Below are 24,211 nucleotides of genomic sequence, written 5' to 3'. Positions count from 1 at the left end.
AAAAAAAAAAGGGCAAATTTTTAAATAATTTTTCTTACTTATTAGGTTCTGTTAATTATTAATTTCATCTTACAATATTAGGAAATGAATGAAAGAAATAGAAACAATCGAGCTAAATATGAAGGTTCTCATTGTCTCGGGAAAAAAAAAGCTTCCTAATAATTGTCGAACAAAATGTATTATGTAAATGTTAGTGGATTATCATAATGATTAATTTCACGGTGTTACTTGGTTAGGAATTTTTGTTTCTTAGTCCACATATTATATTAAGCAAGGTTAATTAGATTTATCTTTTATTTCATAAGATGAAAGATAATAATGGAAAAGCTCTGGGCAATTATGATATTATAATTTTGTCTGACTTAGTTTATTTTTTTATTTTAATTTATTTTAAGATTTAGAATTATTATTATTATCAACTACTATTATTATGTAAAAAAAATAAAAAGAGAAAGAAAATGAAAGAGAGAAAATATTAAAAATATAAGAAAAAATGATATTAGGAAAATGAAAAAGAAAAATATAAAGAAAAGAAGAGAAACAAAGGGGTCTACGCTTCCCATTTAAAAGCCAACCACCAAGTTTTCCTTCTAAACCAAAGCCTAGATCCCATTCGGCCCGAAAGCCTATTCCTATTCGGCCAGCCATTTCATCCGCCGAACAGCGCTGTTTCAAGAGTGGGCTTAAAGCGTTCTTTTAGCCCAACAATTTCGTGGGATAGAGTGGCAAAACTGGCCTTTGGTGATTCCACAAGCTTCAGCGAGAGAGAGAGCGAGAGCTGTTGGTGAGGAAGGCACGTGAAGAAGGTGAGCCGCGCAGCGGGGATCAAGACCGAGAGAAGCTTCGATATTTTGTTGCTGGAACGTGTGAATTATGGAATGTCTACAAGAGAGAAAAGCTTGCGTGATTTTTACTGAAGGAGGGACGCGTAGCAAACAGGCGAAGCTTTTGAAGTCTGGGTGTAAAAAAGAAGGGGGAAAAGGGAAGGCATTTCTTCTTCCTCTGGGACGAGAGAGCAGAGTGAGACTGAGGGGAAAGAAGAAATGCATTATACAATGGATGCTTTCTTCTGGTGGTCTTTATGCATGTTAATAGTATTCTTAGCTAAATGCATTATACAACATCTAGCAAATTTCTTGAGTGTTCACTAAACTCATAAGATTTACTAGATTAGATGAGAATCATGTTGGAATACTTTGCTACTCTTGGGTTTTACCACTGCGGATCTCCTTCTGTAGTTCTTCACATGCAATACAGATGATTAGGGAAGCTAGAAGAGGATGATGCTATTACTTTTTGCCAAATGAAGGAAATTAGTGTAGTTCTATTTTTTTTTTTTTTTTTTTAAAAAAAAGACTTAATTAGGATGATAAAGTGTAATAACCTTTGGATCAATGAAGTCTTTAAGTAAATTGTTTTTATATGAGAGTTAACATTTTCCTTCTCGCATCATTGATGTGATTAAACAAAAAGTGATCAAAAAGCTTCCATGGTAAGTTTAATTACTCTTGAATTTCATGCATCATTATTGAGTCTGCTCTGTGGTTAATAGAGAAATGGTGAATATTTTGACTAGAAGCCCATCTAATTTTGGAGACTTCATCTTTATTTTTCTTGTGTTAAATTTTACATATGTCTTTTCCTTTGGATGTAATCTAACTCTTGACATGAGTTATAAATTATTAAATTAGTGTTGTAAATTATTATATTAATTGCTAAATTACTAGATTGGTACTATAAATTACTAGATTAGTATCACAATTATAGAAACTTAATTAGCTAATTTTTTTTGTAATAATTTGTATTTCTTTTTCTGTGATGTAATTGTATCTATATGTTGCCTCTGAATAGAGAATAATAGATATCCCTGAATTATTTATAAACTCTATTGTAAAGGCTCGAGACCTTAAAGAAAATAAATTTATAATTTAAATACGGAAGCAGATAATAGAGTTAAGATTTATATTTCTTATACAAGAATTTAGAATGCCCAATAGGGCTACGAGAATATCTCTTCTAAAATATAAATGAAAATTAAAGAAAATGTGAATAATAAGCATCATAAGACAACCTTCACTAGGATTTGAAGAGAGTTCGAGTGGTAAACTACTCACAATTCTCTTACTGATTGGGATCTGGATTTTTGTTTTCTTGATCTAAAATGGTTACCTGCTTACTGGTACCACTAGGAATCCATAGGGATGTCCCCTTACGCGTAAACTAAATATCCAATTTTATCAATTAATCGACCGTCCTCATATCTCGTCTAGTAATGGGCACCAAACATTTTATCGTATCGATATCTTATCCGGTATAGGACTTCCTAACCCTATTCGACTGAAGTAATGTTCAAGGCAGGGTTCTTTATATATCGGGCCTGTCCGTGCTTTTCTAAAATATCTAGTAAGTCTTTCACATAAAGATCTCCATTAACAAAATAAATATTAAGCACATACCAACGTCTCATGTCATATTCACTAATCAATTTAAACCACATTTAAACAAATGATTTAATTTATCATAACCAATAACTAAGTAACAAGATAACTAGATAAATCATACAGGAAGGGACCAAATGAACCAAATAATCGAGAAGGCTATAAAAACTATCAGTGTAAACATGTACAGTATAATAGTAAGTAATTTAAGCAGTATAAAAAAATAAACAGAGAATCAAGACAAATGTGAACTAACCAGTTCCGGCTCCACTAGTGATCTATAATATTTTTAGAGTTTTTTTAATTTTTCACAAAATAAACAATTATCGATTATTAATTCTCAATTTACCGTAACTAAAAATAGGGTGAGGGATCCTTACTCGGATCGGTATTTCAAAATGTCGAACTGTCCACTACACCTCCCAACGGGTCCCGAGTTTCCTGAATTTTTCCTGCAAGAACCTAAAATACTAGTCACATACCTAAAAATACTGGTGTTAAAAATCCTTTTCGGTAAATTTTAGGGTTCTAATACCGCGACGGTTCGCCTCGACGTAACTGATTTTAGCTGATTTTACATGTATCCCTACAAAAAAATACATGAAGAGACCTTGGTTGGCCAAAAATACAAAAAATTGAGCCTATCGGCAGAAGGATCTTAAGGTGCAGTGTCTCCTCCTGTTCTCCTTCATTGTTGTGGTTTCTTCTTCGGCTAATATGCACAGAAAAGGATGGTAAACACAAGGGTAAAAAAATCACGTGAAACAGAAAACGGGAAGAGGTTCATCGGAGGGGGTTTTAGGTTTTGGCTACGGTGGCTCCGTTGGGCTTTGTCCGTGGTTTTCGGCTCACCTACCGTCTCTCTTGCTCCAATATGGCCACAGGGAGGTTCAGAATCGAATTTCGAGTGGGTAGGAAATTTTTTTTCTTTTTTTGGCAGTTGGTAGTGGCTCTGGTGCGGTGGTGGTTGGTGATCGATCTTCTTCTTCAACGTCTGGTTCTTCTTCTCCGGCGGGGGCTGGTGGCTAGAGTTAGGGTTCCCTTGTAATACGATGTTTATATACTCACCCTGCGTCGATCTGAGCCGTCCATCAGCGTCAACATGGAGTGAGGAGAGTCATCCAATCATTACCTGTTTAGGCCAATTACATTAGTGAATTTGGACCGTTCATCGCGATTAATCTTGTCTGTCCAATTGCACCTAAGGAGGGAATACATCTGAGTCATTTACGTGTGCGGGATCATATCTAGGCCGTCGGATTGATGGGCACGCAGATCGCCCGCGTGACCTCTTACGTGGTGCCGATGTCAGCGTGTTTTGCCACGCAGCGTGTTTTGGTTCATCGGGGTTGCTGACTGGCCCGTCCCACATGATCGATTTTTTTTTATATTTTGATCCCTTGTTTTTAATTTTTCTTTCAATAACACCGTTCGAACTCAAATTTTCACCTTTTTTTTTTAAAATTGCTTCTAATTATGTCATTAACCTATTTTTTTCAAATAATCTAATAAAATTAAATTAAATTAATTTAAAAATACTTTTTTATTTTTTTTATAAATACCAAAATTGATCCTGGACCAAATTTCGGGATCGAGTATTACATCTATTCTTTTACATGCTATTAGAGCATTCTTCGTAAAAGACTTTTTGAATCAAATCTCATATTCTTCTCCATAAAATTAAATTGCTGAACTGACTCCCTTCGTATCCAACAACCGAACACCACCAATTGTCATCCACCAAGATAACTCTACATTTCCTATTAGTACAATATTAGATGAGACGAACTACTTATTATGTTTTCAACTCATAGATATGTGAATTGGTACTCGAAAAAAAGCTGGTTATCTACTGGAGAAATGAAAAAACCTGTACCCAAAGACCCCAATTACTAAACGTGGGTCACCGAAAATCAAAAAGTAAAGAGTTGGCTTATTGACTCAATGAGTCCATCCCTTATGTAGTGATTTATTTGCCTTCCCACAGCCAAGGAAATATGGAAAGCTCTATCAAGAACTTTTTTATGATGGATCAGATGAAACTCATCTATTTGAGTTAAACAAAAAGACCTTTTCTACCATATAAAATGGTAGACCATTGTTTATTTACTATAATAAACTTATTGTTATTTTTTAAGAAATTGATCATAGGACTGCCTCTCAAGCAGATACCGTTAAAGGTGTTATCCAGTTGCATTCTGCAATAGCTAGACTTTGAGTTCATATTTTTTTAAGTGGATTTGATTCTGAGTTTGATCAGGTTTGTGAAAAAATCTTGCGAAAAGATCCAAAACTAAATTTAGTGAGTGCATATGCATAGGTAAGAAAAGACTACCAACAATGATAGACAATGGGAGGTTCTCGAGTGATCTCAAAAAGCTGAGCCATGCTTGCCAACCAAAAACTGCATAGATCATCCTCGATATTAGAAAAAACTCTAAATAATCAATATGCTGGAAAACCCAACAATTTTATATGCAACTATTGTGGTGAAACAAGTCATTCTAAACAACGATGTTATGAAATTGTTGGTTATCCTGAATGGTGGGATTTCTCAAAGAAACCACGAAAAAAGATTTCAGGAAAAGTTATGATGACATTGTCTAAGGAAGTTGAATGTAATACAAAGGATAACTTGTAGCCTATAACAATTGTTGTTCACCTAGGTATTATCAATCAAACAAATGTTTTTTCTGCAACTTTTAAGAATTCAACTTGAGTTATTGATATATGTGCATCTGATCGTATGACTAGAGACCCTGGTCAGTTACAATTCATTCACTCATCTTCTCAATGCATAATATCTGCAGCTAATGGGAGTACAAGTACTATTACTAGAGAACGATATGTTATTTTGTCTAATACACTCACTTTGGATATATTTTTTATTGTTCCATATTTTGAATATAACCTTTTATTTGTGAGTCAAATTACTTTATCCATTGATTGCATAATAACTTTTTAGCCTTCTTTTTGTATATTTTAGGATATTCTAACCTGAAAGATTCTTGGTTATGGTGTTAAATGAGTCAAACTCTACTACTTGGAATTGACAGAAAATTGGGAACAAAAAGTGACTTGGGTGTCCTTGTTTAAGAGAAAAAGTGATATTTTCATAGTTTTTCAAACATTTCATAGTTTGGTGGGAACTCAATATCAACGCCAAATTCATGTTTGGCAATCTGACAACACAAAAGAGCTTGTTGATGCAAAGTTTGAAAATTTTTTAAGCAAAAAAGGTATTCGACATCATACCTCTTACATATATACTTCGCAACATAATGAGTTGGAAAAGAGAAACAATAGGCAGATAATGGAGGTTATTCATGCATCACTTTTTGGTATGAACATGCCTCGATTCTATTGGAGAGATTGTAAAATTTGCTATTTATTTAATTAATCGGACACCTTCTACATTATTGAATTTCCAAACACCATAACAAAAGATTGAATTTTTTTTCTCCATTCCCCATGTTCCAAATCTTGAACCAAGAGTTTTTGGATATACTGTCTATATTCACATTCCCATAAATCTTCAAAATAAACTTGATTCGTGTGTAAAAAGATGTGTTTTTGTTGGTTATTCTGATCTTCGGAAAGGATATCGATGTTATAACCCTCAAACTCAGAAATTACATATGACATTGGATGCATCTTTTTGCGAGGCAGAACTTTATTACTCAGGGGGGAGTTCATGCACCTTCTCTTTAGGTCGAGAAATATAAGGAAGATAATGTGTTAAAAAAAATAACAGTAAAGGAGATGAAGATGTTTTCTTTGAGTGGAAAGATGCATGAAAATATTGGGAGAAGTAGTCAAGAAACTTTGACAGAGAACGATAATGAACTAACGGTTCCTTTTGAAAATATGTCAGAATTACCAGTAGTTGCAGATTTACCTTTGATAACAACATTAACCGAAGAATTAACTCATAATTTCTAGAATACTTCACCTCAATTAATTCCAAATCCTATATCTAATGAAACAAATATTTCTTCTGAATTTATGACTCCTAAATATCTACAAAGATCTAATAAAGATGTTCCAAAGAATTAATGTGAACCTGATCCTAAAGCCAAAGTTAAATATCCTATTAACAATTATGTCTCTACTCATAAGTTATCTAAGTCATATGCACTTACTATTAATTAATTATCTGAAGTTTCTATTCCTAATAGTGTGCAGGATGCATTGCAGGATCCAAAGTGAAAAAAGCCAATGAATGAGGAGATGGAGGCTTTGCAGAAAACTTTCACATGAGAACTAGTTCCATTACCCAACGAAAAAAAGACTATTGGATGTAAATGGGTGTACATACTGAAACTTAAAGCAACCGGAAGTATTAATCGATATAAGGCGAGACTAGTTACAAAGACCCATACACATAAATATGGGGTGGATTACCAAAAGATATTTGCACCAGTAGCTAAACTGAATACAATTCGCATTCTCTTGTCTATAACAACAAATCGAGACTGGCCCTTACAATAATTTAATGTTAAAAACGCATTCCTTAATGAAAACCTAGAAAAAAAAGTTTATATAAAACTGCCACAAGGATTTATACAAAATTCTTTAAGCAAAAGTAAAGTCTGTAAATTAAAGAAGTCGTTGTATGGGTTTAAGCTGTCACAAAGAGCATGGTTTAAAAAGTTTTCTACAACAATAAAAGTTTGTGGTTATAAGCAAAGTAATTCAGATCATACTTTATTTATAAAGCATAAAGAATGGAAGGTAACGACTTTAATTATATACGTTGATGACATGGTCTTAGCAGGAGATGATTCTTGTGAAATGAAGTTATTATAAAATATTTGGCTACTAAATTTGAAATAAAAGATCTGGGACAAAATTTTTCTTTCGCAATGAAAGTATGTGTTGGAACTTTTGACTGAGACTGGAATGCTTTCTTATAAGCCAGTAGACACGCCCATGAAAATGAATCACAAGCTTGTAATTTTTCCAAACCAAGCTATAACAAACATTGGTTGGTATCAACGGCTAGTTGGGAGATTAATTTATTTGATACACACAAGGCTAGATATAGCCTATGTTGTAAGTTTCGTGAGCCAATTCATGCATGCAACAAGTGAAGATCATTTAAATGCAGTATACCGAATCTTCACATACTTGAAGGGTACTCCCAACAGAGGTTTATTATTTTTAAAAAATGGCTCTTCAACAATTGAATGATACAAGATGCTAATTGGCCAGGTGATCAAATGAATAAACAAGGTAACTTGGTCATATGAAAAAGCAAAAAACAAAAGGTTATGGCAAGATCAAGTGCAGAAGCTGAATTTCAAGGAATGGCTCATAGAATATGTGAATTGTTATGGATTAAGAGTATTTCAGAAGATTTGGGAGTAAAAATGAGAAACCTATGAGTCTTTATTGTGACAATACAACTGCTACTGAGATTGCACAAAATCCTATACAACATGATCGCACTAAACATGTTGAGATTGGTAGACATTTCATCAAAGAAAAGTTAGATCAAAAGATTATACATTTTTTCTTTGTCAAATCTGAAAATCAATTAGCTGACATTCTCACTAAAGCAGTTACTAGAAATAGATTCTCTGAAATAATCAACAAGTTGGGAATGATAGGCATCTATGCTCCAACTTGAGGGAGAGTGTTGACATGACTTGTAATTACTAAATTAATGATGTAAATTATATATTAAATTAGTATTGTAAATTATTATATTAATTACTAAATTACTATATTAGTACTATAAATTACTGTTATAAATTACATTAGTATCATAATTATAGGAACTTGATTAGTTGATTTTTTATGTAATAATTTTTATTTCTTTTTCTGTGATGTAATTATATCTATATATTGCCTCTATAGAAGAATAGATATCCTTGAATTATTTACAAACTCTATTGTTTTACAAACCCCAATCTCATGATATGTAAATATTTAATAAATTATGAATGAATTACACACTTTTACTTTAGATAGGATTTTATTTATGCATGCATATTAAATTGATTGATTGGTATATATCACTAGTGTCTCACACTTTCTTATTTCTTATTGTCCACAAATTAAAAATCTCTAAAAATTATATTAGTGCGATTTTTTAATATTTCAATCTCACTTTTAACAAGATTGAAGACTTCCAAAACTTTTTTAAAATAATTAAAATTTATTCTCGTACGAATCTCTTTATTATCTCGTATAGACTATGTTGTGATAATTATATGAGCATAGTAAAACTCAAAAAGATAGAAATTTTGTAAATATAAAGGCAACATCATATATCATAAGTAATTGATACTTGTCTGTTATTTGTTAAGCAGTATTTTTTAGTATAAGATAAAAAAAGGTTTTATAAGTAGCTTATTTTTAATGTTAAATTAATTATGAGTTAGACATGACTTTTATCAAATACTTTAAGTATTGTATTAGCTACATCCTGCTTTAAACAAATTATGGGTGCATTAATGAAGTAAGAGCTTTAGTTTTATCTTAGCCAGCACTTAGTAAGGCCACTTGCTCGATGTTTATCAAAGTGTTCTATTGGTTCTTAATTGCTTGAGCTTTAGCTTCATTTTGGCATGTTATGCAGTTCTCCTGAGCTCGTGTTAACTTTCTTACATGCTTCTCTAAACTCCTTTATTGATCTATTTTGTAACAGCCCCAAAAATTTAAATGAAAATGTATGTATTAAGAGTTCTAAGTGCGGAAGCGAAATAAAAATTTTGATTAACATCTCTTATACAATAACCAAAAACGTATCCAACATATGAAAGAATAAGCTAATTAAAAGAAATACTCGAAATAAAAACTATAAATAGAATTATAAAATCTTTAGGCGTCTAACTCGCCGTCTTTCTGCGGAATGGGCTCGGGAACCACGTCTTCCTGATCTGAAATGGTTAAATAAGGAATGAGCTAGACTAACCCAGCAAAGACATTACACTATCTCACTGCCACAGAAGTAAAGGTTGATAGAAAATAAAAAACGACCAATTGAGCATAATTTATAACAAACTCATTTATTAATGATAAAAACCTTTACTATCCACTTACCTCGGTGCGATTCGTGAAAATAACATATGAAAACAATAACATTATAACCATCATAAAATCATATACACTTTGTAAAATAACACATGTTATACTTTTGTACTTCAATAATCAGACAACAAATTTCCTCTTTTACCAGCCTACTAGTATCCGTGTGGATCCATAGGGGGTCACCGCTACACGTGAACCATTAACATTAATAATCTAATTCCAAGGCCGTCCCCATACCCCGTCCGGTATGGGCGCCAAAACCATGAACCTCAATACCCCGTCCGGTATAAGGGTGAAACGGGCCGTCCCCATACCCCGTCCGGTATGGGCGCCAAAATCATAAACCTCAATACCCCGTCCGGTATGAAGGTGAAACGGGCCGTCCTCATACCCCGTCCGGTATGGGCGCCAAAATACATAAGGTCTCAATACCCCGTCCGATATGAGAGACCACGTTCCCGGTAGGGTTCCCTACAGATCCGGTCCGTCCACCATCTTCCAAGATATCTAGTCAAGCTGTCCACATTATTCATTTATCAATTCACATAACTTTTTTTCCATTTTTCTTAATCTCAATTATCCAATCATACACAAACACGTAAACCAATAATGAACACCAAACAAAATAATACAACATCGGGTTCACCATAATTCAAATCATTAAAGAAACTATGATTCATGCATACAAAACCATAAAATAAATATATCAAATACCATACTGCATTTAAAGTTGAAAAATAGATCAAACAACACTTGACCGAAAATATATTAGATTCGGGCTCCATTAGCAACCTTAATCAATTATACATATCTATTAATTCATAAAATACCGTTTATCATTTATTAAACTTTAATGTCGTGATAGGAAATAGGGTGAGAGATCCTTACTTGTTTCGGGGTCTGAAATCGGCTCTACAATGCGCTTACGGGCTGTCTCTAAATTCCCTGAATTTTTTTCTGAAAAACTAAAACGCACTACCGGTACCTGCACGTCTCCCAAAAAACCCCAAATCAGACCCAGGGCCCCTTTTTGACCAATATCGGAATTCCAGCACGGCAGCTCCGCCGTGCTCCAGCGACGGCACCGCCACCCGCAGCGGTGATCCGCCTCGGGTTGGCCGTTTTCGATCAAATTTGCATTGGTTCCTGCGATAAAACAACCCTAGGGCCCTCGGTGGGCCAAAAAATCACGAAAAATCGAGACTTACCGGCGGCGGAGCTCTTGGGTGCGGTGGTTTCTCCGACGCGAGTCGTGATTTAATGTTTTGCTCTGGTCAACCTGTAGAGAAAAGGACGGTGATCACAGTGGTGTAAAAATTGCATCCAACGGGAACCGAAAAGGGCCTCATCGGAGGCAAAAACAGAGGGAAGCCGCGGCGTTGGACTTCGGCGGTGTTTTTCAGCCGATTGGCCGGTGGTTTGGCTCCGATTTGGCCATAGGCGGATTCAGCATCGAAAAATGAGCCGAGAGGAGAAAATTTACCTCGTTTGGCGATCGAAAAACCCTCCGGTGCAACGGCGGGTGGCAGCGGCCGGCTCCTCTGGTGACTAGTTCTTCTTCTCCAGCGAGGGTACTAGCGGCTAGGGTTTGGGGTCAGGTGTGGGTGAGATTATTTATAACATTCCCCTTTTAATTTCAGTCGTCCATCACGATTTAATCTGGACCATCCTATCGCGATTAAAATGGAAATAAATCTAGGCCGTCCATCGCGATGCGATCTGGGCCGTCCGTGCGTGATTCAATCTGGGTCGTCCGCACGCGTGAGATCTGGACCGTTCGATCGCGTGCACGAGAATCACCCACGTTGCTCCGTCCCGCATGGCCTCCCGCGTCAGCTTCCTTGCCACGCGGCGTGTTCTGGTTGGCCGAGTCTGCTGACTGGGCTATTGACGTGGCTGCTGACGTGGTATAACTTTCCTAAATTGCGTTTTAACCTCCAGTTTCTGATTTTCTTTTCAAAAATACCCCCAGAATCCAAATCACCCCTTTTTTCCAAAATCAATTTCAATTAAATCTCAAAAATAATTTTATCCTATTTTATCATTATTATTATTTTTATTTTTATTAAATTAAATTAAAACTTTATAAATTAAATATTAAAAAATTAAACTAAAATTCTAATATAAATTAAAAAATAAAAATAAGAAAATTTGTGTGTTACATGTTTGTTCACATATATTCACATAAACAATGAGAAATAAGTCTTTGCTACTATTGTATATTCATTTAGACCTCTAGGTGTGGTATAATATGTTATATTTGTGTTTGTATTGCCTTTTAGCCACAATAGTTTTTATGAAGGTCTTAAAAAACATGATAACACTTACACCAAAAGCTTTATCTTATCTTGCCTAGTGCCAACATTTAAATTTCAACTTTATAGGATTTTGCCTTCTCAAGGGCTTATACATGATCATCAACTAAATCGATAAGATTTATGTAATAATACATGCATCATTAGTTATGGATTTTGTCTAGGAAAACCAATAAATAAGTGGAAATGACCTTGAATTTACAGTAGTAATTAACTTTGAATTTTGTTGTTCTTGATTCAAAGTTCAAAATTCGGTAGTTTATTCATACTTTTTCTTTTTACTTATAAAATATATTGTGAGTTTACTTTTGTATATGATGCATGAGAAATGAAGGAATGTTCTAATCTAGCACATACTTTAAATGGTGTTGAAGATCCATTCTTTAAAAAGGTGTGTTTTTAAATGTAAAAGGTGATGATAGGAGTGGACGTCTACGTTACATGGGACCTACGACATGTTTTAGTCAATTTATTTCATCTTCTTATTTTCAATATTATAATTGAAATTGTGACAATTTAAAGAAAGAAAACGAGAATTTTTGAAGTATAATTTGTTCAATATGATGCAAAATATATTTACAATTGGAGAATTGTATGATTTTTTTCAATCTACTTCTAATAGTGTTCTCCAATATATTTGTTATAATATATAAATTAATTACTTGTATTTAGTTAATTAAGCATATTTATTACATGTTCCTAATGTGAGTATTGATAATGATCAAAATTACAGTTTCTTCAGATAGTTTTGAAGATGTAATGATTTTGTGGTGTTAAATATATGTACACTTATTTTTTTCAACTTGATGATACGGAGCTCAAATAATATATTTTTGATTATGAGCTGAAATTTTTTGTATAAATACGAAGATATTCTTAACTTCTTTGGTTTTTAATATATATATATATATATATATATACATATGTATTGTAAATGATCTCATGAAATTTATATGTTTTAGTTATATTTATAATTTTATTTTATAGTAATTTAAGTATTAAAATAATTATGTTTATAATTTAATTAATAAAATAAATATGATATTAAAGAGAATACTTGATGATATGTAACAATCTTTTGTAAACGGAATGTTGTTTATAATTTTGTTTGTCTAGCTCTTGAAACTTTTATGGAGAATGTGATTACAATAACATATAACAATACTAATAGTATTTTTTTAATTATAATTCAATAATATTTCAAGAATTATTTATCTAGAAAAATTAAGATTTATAGGGTAAGGAAATAAGTTGGTATTAAAATTTAAACTTGTAATTAACTTAAGATTATTTATACTTATTATTTTTTTAATAATATATTTTATTTGGATATTTTCTCTTCTATATTAGAGAGTTTTTCATGTATTTTATGTTCTTGTGTTTTGTTTTACACTTACACTTATTTCTTGTAAGTTGTAATTAAATTTTTGGGTTTAATTAATTTACATAACTAATATTGTCTGACGTGTGACAAATTTAATATATATATATATATATATATATATATTACATCGATGATTCAAACCAATTTATTATTATTATTTTTTGGTTGAATGGCAATCTTCTCTTTTCTTTTTGTCCATCATCTTACCTCAGATTCTTTATATCTCTTTTCTTTCATATTCCTAATTTCTTAATTTGTAGATTGACGTATGAAAATAACTTAAAAAATTGACATAGATAAACTAATCAAGCGGAGGAAGGAAAAGATTGGATTAATGGAGAAGAAAGAAATGGGAAGACAAAAAGAAGAAAAAGAAGAGGTGTAGAGAACGCAATTTGCCGCAATGTACATAAATAAGACGGAAGCAGAGCAGCATCAAAGAGAGGTCTGAATTGAGCAGAGTAGTGGGAGAGCATGGAGAAGTGTTGAGTGAAAAACAGGTAAAAGAGAGGAGAAGACAGGCGCGGTTAAAGGGAAGGAGTTCGACTTTGGCTCTAAAGCAGAGTGGAGCACAGCAGAGGTGAAAAGAAGGGGATTTAATTTTCAGGATTCTAGGGTTCTTGCGGCTCTCTTGTTGAAGATGAAAATAAAAGAGGAATTTTGGGGTTCTTACATTGAGGAATTCCTTGGTGGGTTGAATAGGAACAAGGAATGGATTTGTAAGATTATTCTTATTGAGAGAGTGAGATCCATAGGTGTCAGCACTGTTAGGATTCATAAGATTCAAGCTTCATCAAGCGTAAACTCTTTCTTTTCTCAATTATGGCTTGTATTGTCACTTGATGGTGAAAGGAAATTTGTTTATCAGGAGATTAATTAGTAGATATGGTCGAATAATCCTTGTAAATCAGCTGCATGCATGTTTTCCTTTTTCTGCAAAATTTTCTATTTTATTTAGCCCACCACCTGTTCGACAAAAAGACTCTTAATGCATCACTTTCTGATAAACTATTTAGGGTTAATATAGGTTGTGCTTACTCGACTTTAAATCAGTGTTGAAACATTTTAACAAACAGCATCATTCATGAATGAATATGGGTTTGTACATATTATGGTTATACTATATTTACGTGCTTCACCTGTAAATAAAACCCAATCCCCTCGTACCAAACAATTGAAATTGACATGTTGGAAGCAAAAAAGGTCAACCCCATTCCACTACTTTCACGCCATCTCTCTCTTTGCTCTGTCTTGTCCTGCTAAAAATTGTTTGTTTTCTCAGACAGGTGTCTCTCTCCAAAACCCTAACCAAGTTTTGATTTAATCCTTACAAAACCTTATGTGCCACGGCGCCATTTTGAATTGGCTTCATTCTTTTTCATAACTTAACATAGACGACGTAAAATGGTAATCGACAACCATGGCCCTGTTGCCTAACACAGCCAAAATTCCATGTCTCTGTCGCTTCACTCCAACTGTCTTCGTCAACCCTACTACTATTCTTGTCTTTCTTGCTCTCTCTCTCTCTCTCTCTAATTCTTTATATGTTTTTAAAGATTGAGTTTAATCATTTAAATCCGATTAATTTTCTTTTCTTTTCTTTTCCTTTTAATTACCGACATGGGATTGAAGAAGCTGTGGATCAAAATTTGAAAAAACTAAAAGCATGAATAAGTGTGAGAGATGATGGTTGCGTAATTGATGGTTTATTGTAAAAATTAATCATTACTTTAAATGAAAAACTTTATCATTAAAGCATTGTGAACACATTAAAGCCCTTTTAATCTTAAATCACAACGTCAGCGTTTTTAATTGTTAAATTAATGTTCTAATTCTGACTTAATTTAGGTGGTTAAGTTCAAACTATGACCTGAATATGGATGTGTGTTTATGATGTTCTCAAATATTCTGCATTTATTATATTAACAAAGGACGTATTAAATATAAATGTTATGGAAAAAAAACTAATTTAATATTGTGGGGGCAAAGTAAATGTCATTTACTCATTGGCTTTTTTTTGTGTGTATGTCGTAATTAAAAAAGTAATAATCCTCTAGAACCCTAATCATTTTAAATTAAATTAGAGAGAGAGAATGAAAAGTCTACAATTTAGCTAGGTGCCTTTGTTATATTGAGGTTAAAAGCTATAAAATAACATAAGAACTCTTAACCACCACCCAGTTATCTGAAAATTAAAACTAAAATTGAAAGCTCTATATTTTGGCTAGGTGCATCGATTCCTCTATTAAAAGCTATTAAAAGCTACTATTTTTTTTTTCCTTTAAAAAAAAAAAAAAAAAAAAAAAAGGAAAATTAAAAACCAGAATGAAGACCACGTGGCAAATCTAGCCAGGCTTAGGAGAAAGCAGAAGAAGACAAGCAACTCTACTTCCATTTTAATACATTCACGTCTCTCATCACTTGAGGTACGATATCGAACAAAATAATAGCCACGTGTTTAGCCACCTGTCACCTACGACCACAAAATTATTGCCACGTCAAGCCATCCGAAACCTAAGAATTCTAAAGAAAAAGACAAGACATATGACTAAGGTCTGACCCGGGGCAGGTGGCTTAATCTGATTGGTTGATGTTTGACAGCAGACATATATATTTGTCCTCTGGCAACCATTTTAATTGGATGAAGAATTAGAATGTTGAGATTTCTTGTTTTTTATTTTTTTATTTTGATTATTTTAATGTTTTATCTTCTTTTTCTCTTGCAAGTAAAATTAAAGATGGAAATGGTTTTCTACTCTTGTAGAACCAAAGTTGGGCACGTTGCAAGAAACAGGGGTTTTGATAGGGACTCCACCTAACCATCCTTCTGGCTCAAGCCGATTCATTAGAATGCTTAGCCGGCGCCTCGGCTTATAGATTGGCTACGCAGGAAGCGTCGGCACTGATCCATGTTAAATTAGATATATATATATATATATATATGTGCGTGTGTATATATTATATGAAGAAAAGGCACGTGCATATTATTACAGAAGTGGCTAGAGTCTTCTTGGACAAAACGGAGAGTTTTAGAGATTCCAATGTAAGAAAAAAATGAACATAAAAAATGTACCTAAGTGGTAGAACGTGATTCACGCAGACGTTAGTGGACAAAACTAGGATGCGGCATGACGGTGTTCATGACAACATATAAATAATTTTAATATGAAATTAAATAATTATAATTCCAATTAATTAAGGGTTTAGTATTCCTAGTTCCAAGCAAGTCGATAAGATATTGTATTATTATATTCCAATTAATTAAGGGTATAGTATTGCTAATTACAAGCAAGCCAAACGAGCTAATTAAAGAAGCCACAGCTGATGATGCCCCTGCCTGCTTTCTTTCATTTTTGGAAACTGATCATTGACAAGCAGTAAAATCGGAAAGGATAAATCAGATTTAAAAAAAAATATATATATATATATATATATAGAGAGAGAGAGAGAGAGAGAGAGAGAGAGAGAGACCCCATAAACGTTGGATATAAAGCAGGAAGTCAAGACTCAACAACATACGCTCGTAGAAAAAAAAAAAAAAAAAAAAACAGAGAGAGAAAAGTTCCCTCCAAACTTGCTGAAAATCTTGTGCATATTCCAAGCAAAGATGTTAGATGGGGAAGAGACAGAGGGTTTTGGATGCAATATGGATGGAGTTGGAATAATTAGGAAGATCAAGAAGAACAAGAACAAGAACAAGAGAAGGTTCAGCGATGATCAGATCAAATCACTAGAAACTATGTTCGAATCGGAATCAAGACTGGAGCCCAGAAAGAAGGTAGAGGTTGCTAGAGAGTTGGGTTTGCAACCAAGACAAGTCGCTATTTGGTTCCAGAACAAGAGAGCCCGGTGGAAATCAAAGCAGCTCGAGAAAGACTACAACATCTTGAGAACCACGTATAATAACCTGGCTTCACAGTTCGAAAACCTCAAGAAAGAAAAGCAGGCCTTGATCATACAAGTATGTTACATACATATTTTGATTATATATGTACAGTATATAGATATGGCTTTTTGACTTTGATGATTTTGTAATGCAGTTAGAGAGACAGAATGAGCTGATGATGCAGAAAGCAGGAGAAGAAAGCAAATGTTGTAGCCAAACAGAGTCAGACAATAATAACCCATGTGAATCTGAGGTGAAAACCAGATCAGAAGTTGGATTAGGATTAGTGTCAGAGGATGACAGTGGCGCCATAAACACAGATTACTTTGGTCTGGAACAAGAAGAACCAATTAGGCTTATGTCATCACAAGAGGATGATTGGGGGAATTTTGAGTCTGATAATCTATTTGATCATTCTACCAATTGCAGCAGCTGCCAGTGGTGGGATTTCTGGTCTTAAATTTCTCCAAATAAATGTTACTCTGTGGCTTCTTGTACATATTAATCAATGGCAGTCAGCCTCAAAGATTTTGTCACCATGCTCAGATGACAACTTTTTCTGCATAACTGATCCGACACATGAGTTGGAAATGATGAGAAATGGAAATCAAAGAAGTTGGTAAACACAGGTCTTGTGTTTTTTTTCCATAAACAACTTCATCAGTGATAAACGTATTAGCGGGCTTTTGTATATTCAGGTTGCATATTGTCAAAGAGATCCAGTACAAATAGTAATTCTTAGTATAAATTCATATATTTCAACAATTAGCTCATATTTGTGCGTTAGTAACAAGATAATCAACTTTCTAATAAAAAAAATAATACAATTAATTTCGTAATGGAACATTCAAAAGAGACACACATCTGTCTTGAGTTTTACCATCCCTGAATCTGATCAAGCTCAAATGGCAGCTACAACATAATGATACCAGAGTTAAGAAAGCAAAAACTGTAGGCAAACTACTCAAACCAACTTACAGCTATTATACTAAATCATTAACAACAAAAGAACATACAATATATATATAGTTTTAATTTAATTCCCTGTCTTCTCTAGATCAGAAACAGAGTAGTAGTTTGATGTATCCGATAAACTTCAATTCTACGAAAATCTATCATATTGAACAACTAATATTAGCATGTGGGGTGATTACTACTGCATAGCATAATGTCAAATTAACAGCACCTGGATGGGCTATTTTTCATATTTTAGTTCCCAAGAGATGGAGAGTGAAAATCTTTCTCCTAGATTTCTTACGCCAAATTGAGATTTTTTTTTGGTAATGAATTTTCAGTAACAGTGAAATTAACGACCTAGAAATTGTTACGACCCGGAGACACATCCACTTTAGAGACAAGGGAGGGCAAATTACAAGATGATTTCAAAGAGGAAGGAGGAAGAAGAAGGACGAGAGAGAGAGAGAGAGGTAAAAAATTGTGCCTTCAAAAATCAGATTTTACAATTATATGTTCTCATTAAAGGCTTGTGTTATGAATGTTATCTATTAATAAATTTATAAATTTTCACTAAAAATATTGTAAAAATTTATTACATTAATATCAAATTGAGAATGAAGATTAAAATTAGAGATTGATAAAAATGTAAGAGTATGTGCTCGTGTGAGTAGGAAATGTAAAATCTCTATTTTATTTCTATTATCAACTATGAATTTAAATTTAACAGAAATTCTGGAAAATGTTTGCAGCCTTAATTTTGTTTTTTGTTTTTGTCTTTCTTAACCAATAAGAAAAAAGAATTGGTTAGAAGAAAATATAATCTAAGATTTTATAAATAATTTTCTTGTCTATGTGAAGATCAAATATTTTTTGAATTAATTTTTTTTAACGAAAGATGTTAATTATGAATGAATGAATGATTGATTGATTGATTTACTATAATCGTATAATAAATCTCAAATAAAACAATACATTTTTGTTATCACAAGATATATTTGTAGTTATAAATCATTTATTTAGAATGAAATTTGTAATCGGTATTTGATGATATGAATTATTTGATAATAAACACATAAGTCTTGACAATTATTTACATCAAACTTTTGATAGTGGTAATTTTTTTAAATCATTATCAATTTGTTTGAAGTGAAATCATACCACAAAATATAATAAAGAAAAACTAAATTCAGAAAATGAGAGTAGGGGAGAAGAGTGAGATACTTCTAATTGATTTTGGCATACTAATTCTTATGAAAAAATGAAAGTAAATTAAGTAATTCAGAAAACAAAAATGAGTTAAAATAAAAATGAGATAACTTAGAACATACATATAAAATGATCCCTAAAAAATCTTGTATTTTAAGATATGAAGAGGCCAAAGCATACCTTATATGTCCCTAAATAGCAATAACACCAAATAAGTAATTCAATTTTATTAAAAAAGAATAATATCATCCGATTTGATTATCAAAACAATCTTATTTTTTTTATTTTAATCTATAAAATAAATACTAAATAAAATATAAAATAGAATAATTGAGTTTGATAAAAATCTGAGCCTAAGTATCAAGATTCTTGTTGAAAATATAAAGAAAAGCAAGATAAAACATTACTTGGAGATGGAGAATAGAGAGAAGAGGAGAAACCCTAGCCGAACTTCATTGATTTCGAATAAGAAAAAAACTGAAATCAGGCTTCCTTAAGCTATTTACACATCCCAGAAAAAACCTAAAATAAAATGGTGTCGTTTAATGAAATATACATACACGCCCACATGATAAAGGTATGTCACCCACTTCCAACATTCCTTCTCTGTTTTGATCCTCTACAACCATGCTCATACTTCAGCATCCCCTCGCAAGATGAAGAGTATAAATTATTTGCTCCCATCTTGGTAAGATGTTATCCTAATAAAGCTGCAGACATTGCTTTGGTTAGAGCATCAGCAACTTGCTCTGCATTCTTCACATATTCTATCTTCATTCCACCATCTTGTATTCTTTCCCTAATTAGATGGCAATCCAACTCAATATGTTTTGTTATTTTGTGATATATAAGGTTTGCTGCAATATGAAGTGCAGTCTTGTTATCACAATGTAAAATTGCAATATGATATACGTTACCTTTAAGTCAGTCATCAAATACTTTACCCACGTAATTTCATAGCTTGTGGTTGTCATAGCCTTGTATTCAGCTTTAGTTGAGGATTTTGGTACAGTTGACTATTTTTTTTATTTTTAAGACACCAATGAGTCACCTGTAAATATACAATACCCAATTATTGATCTTTTAATATATGGACAACTTCCCCAATCACTATCACAATAAACCTTAATTTTCAGTTCTATTTTTAATGGGTAAAGCAAACCTTGTCCTACACTGCCTTTAACATACTTTAACACTTTATAAGCAACCTACATGTGTTTGTCTCTCGATTTTTTCATAAATTGATTGAGTTGCATGAAATAGGCCAAATTTGACGTTGTCAATGTTAAATACATTAGCTTCCCCACTAATCTCCTGTAAATAACATAATTAGATAACAATTCACCTTCATCCTTAGATAACCTCAGATTTTGATCTAAAGGTATTTTTGAAGATTTTGATCATATCATTCCAACTTTTGTCAAGAGATCAATAACATACCTTCTTCGACACATATATATTCTTTTTTTTTTCTACTTTGCAACCTCTATCCCTAGGAAATATTTGAGTTTTCCTAGGTCTTTAATCTTGAACTACTCATCGAGAGTTAATTTCAATCTCTCTATTGTTTTCAAATTATCTCCTATTACAATTATATCATCCACATAAATCAGTATGGCTGTAAAACTGTCTTCTGTTTTCTTAACAAACAAATTGTAATTAGCTTTTGATTGCTCAAAACCTTGCTGCATAATGAATGATGAAAATTTTGAATACCATTGTCCGGATACCTATTTTAAACCATATATACTTTTCTTCAATCTGCATACTTTGATATTGTTTTAAATTTGATATCCTGAGAGAAGTTCCATGGACACTTCTTCATCTAAATCTCCATGCAAAAAAGCATTATTTCCATTAAATTGCCTCAAATGCCAATTATTCACGACAGCTAATGAAAGGATCAAACTTATTGTGGTGATTTTGCCATTGGTGAGAATGTTTCATGGTAGTCTAATCCCTCTTTTTTGTGTATATCTTTTAGCAACGAGCCTAGCCTTAAACTTTTTAGTTGTACCATCAACATTGTACTTGATCTTGTACACCCCCTTGCATCATACACCCTTCTTCAAATAAAAATCATGCATCAAAAGCTCTTTACCAATATCACTTCTTACTGATTTGACCATAGCTGCAAATTATGTCTCCACCAATGCACAAAAATTTTGCAATGCTAGCCCTATTTCAGATTTGTTCTTGAGCAATATGACCCATATGCACCTACTATAATCATCAACAATGGATAAAAAATATTTGAAACCATCATATGAGACATCATTGCAAGGTCCCCAAATATTACAGTGTATAAGATCAAATCGATGTTGAGATTTATATTCACTAACGCCAAATGGTAATTTGTTCATCTTAGCTAAAGGACATACATCACATTATTCATGCTTTACACATTTGGATAATTTTTTTTAAAAAAAACCTATTTTGGGTAGTATTGAATGCCCAAGTCTATAATGCCACAAGTTAAAATGAGTTCTCGAATTACCTCTTGGGTACCATCTGATACAAAAGCACATTGTTCATTACAAAAGTTATCTCTTCTTTGCTGCAAAACATATAGTCCTCCTTCAAGCCTGCCTAGTCCAATTGTCTTTTATGTCTGAAGACCCTGTATTATGCACATTTTAATGAGAAGACCATATAACACTGAGAATCTTTGGTTAATCTTCTAGCCGATAACAAATTAAAACTGAAGGCTAGCACACACAAAACATTATTGAGGATTAAATCCTCACTGATTTTTACCATTCCAATAGACATAACCTGAATTCTTTCACCATTTGGCAACCCTACTATGGAGTTAACACTCATGACATCTCCAATATACAGATTAGACATACATATAATATGGTCTGACGCCCCGGTGTCAATAACCCAAGGGACCATTTTCAATCCCTCTGATTCAACTGTACATGCACTAGGAAAAGAAAGTTTACCTGAAAATCCATGCAACCTTGTATTTGTGCCTATTGAGCCTCGTGTTTAAACCATACTGGCAATAGCAGTGTTCTATTGTAGCAGAGACATGAGCTGGGCATACTGCTCTTGTGTTATCACATACCCAGTCCCTACCTCACTGTTTTCATTCTCTTCCTCTATTGTGACCTGGTTAGCTACAACTCCCTTGCCTTTCCCACGTGTTTTGTTGTCTTTAGGGTATCCATGCACTTAGAGTAGGTATCCACATTATGGCCAGATTTACCATAATGTGTGCAGATAGGTTTGGTCCCACTAATCTTCCAACACTTATCTAGAAAGTGGCCTGTGGTTTTACAATATGTGTAAAATAATTTTTCTTTCCCAGCCACCTTGGCCTTAAGGTTCTTGTTGGAATCCTTAATACTAAATGCCATTGTCCTATTTGGGTTCAAGTCAGTGGAGATTTCCATTCTTTTCTCTTCTTGCTACACTATAGAATATACTTTATTTAGACTTGGGAATGGATTCATCACTAAGACTTGAGCCTTAATTTTTTATAGTTTTCATATAATCCCAATAGGAATCTCATTAACCAATCCCTCTATTGGTGTTCAATTAGGGACTTCATGCCACTACAGTTACAATTCAGGACTGACTCATAATTAAGTAACTCATCAAATAGTTCTTTTAACTTGGAGAAATAGACACTAACACTGCCATTCTCTTGAACCAAATTAACTATGGATTGCTTAACTTCATAAACCCTAGGAGCATTATGTTGAGCCAACCTTTGCTCAAGTTCATTCCATAATTGATATGTTGTCTCAGAATATAAGGTGCTCCTTTTAATATCAACAGAAACTACATTCTGTATCCATGTTATTGATTATATCATTACACCTCAGCTAATGTTCCATCAAATGGCTATTAGAGTTTGTCGGTTCCCTAATTGTACCATCAATAAACCCCAATTTATTTTTTATTCTAAGTGCCCTCTTCATCAAACTAGCCCATGAGTGGTAGTTATTGCAATCTAACATCTGAGTAACTAGTAAGGCTCCTGAGTTTTCATTAACTCCTATGAAGAAAGAGCTATTAGGGTTCGAAGGGTCTAAGGCCCCACCGTTCACAAATTCGGGCAATGGAGTTGCATTCGAGCCTGATTTTTCGATTTTCATGTCTTGCTTTGATACCATGAAAAAAATCTAAGCCTAAGTATCAAGATTCTTGCTGAAAATATAAAGAAAGTAAGATAAAATGTTACTTGGAGATGGAGAATAGAGAGAAGAGGAAACCCTAGCCGAATTTCACTGATTTCGAATAAAGAAATAACTGAAATCGGGCTTCCTTAAGCTATTTATACATCCCAAAAAAAAACCCTAAAATAAAATGGTGTCATTTAGTAAAATATACATACACACGCACGTGATAGAGGCATGTCACCCATTTCCAACATTCCTTCTCTATTCTTATCCTCTACAACCAAGCTCATACTTCAACCGAGTCAAAGTGGAAGTATATAATTTTTCAATAAAAATTATGTAAGAATAATTTTCTAAACAATGCTAAATAGATTGTTCTTGCTAAAAAAATCACAACTTGATTTAAGGATATGAAAATTTTGAAATTTTTTATTAATAAAATAAAATATTAAATAAATATAATTCAAAATAATTCGGTCCTATAATGTCAATATCTTTATAAAAAAATTATAAATTTGAATTATATTGTCATTCTAATTTATACTTGTTAAGCGGTTGTGTTATTATAATTTTGTATTTATTAATTAATTATAAATAGATAATTTTTTTAATTAAAAATGCAGAACTTTTTCAATGAAATAATATGTGAAGACATCAGCAGAAAAGACTACGGTAACATTTTGAGGGAAGTGAAAAGATAAAAAGACAAACTTGCAATTTTGAATGAAAATTTCTCTGATATTTTAAATTCTGTTTTCCTCTCTTTTTCTGAATTATAAAACTAAGAGCTAATGGGTCATGTCTATATATATATATATATATATATATATATATATATATAGTAAAAAAGAAAT

General features: G+C 32.8%; 1 protein-coding gene across 1 annotated transcript; it reads left to right on the top strand.

The window, feature by feature from the left end:
• Positions 1 to 16,667: 16,667 nt before the first annotated feature.
• HB-12 (homeobox 12) lies at positions 16,668 to 17,834 on the top strand. The gene is made up of 2 exons (XM_022033878.2): positions 16,668 to 17,136; positions 17,216 to 17,834. The coding sequence occupies exons 1-2, from the start codon at positions 16,783 to 16,785 to the stop codon at positions 17,519 to 17,521; spliced, it is 660 nt and encodes a 219-aa protein (XP_021889570.1). The 5' UTR covers positions 16,668 to 16,782; the 3' UTR covers positions 17,522 to 17,834.
• Positions 17,835 to 24,211: the final 6,377 nt, after the last annotated feature.

The sequence above is a fragment of the Carica papaya genome, chromosome 5 (genome assembly GCF_054855325.1).
Source record: "Carica papaya isolate Zhongbai chromosome 5, ASM5485532v1, whole genome shotgun sequence".
NCBI lineage: Eukaryota > Viridiplantae > Streptophyta > Magnoliopsida > Brassicales > Caricaceae > Carica > Carica papaya.
The sequence above is the reverse complement of the archived record's forward strand: the minus strand, read 5'-3'. Positions and strand labels throughout refer to the sequence as shown.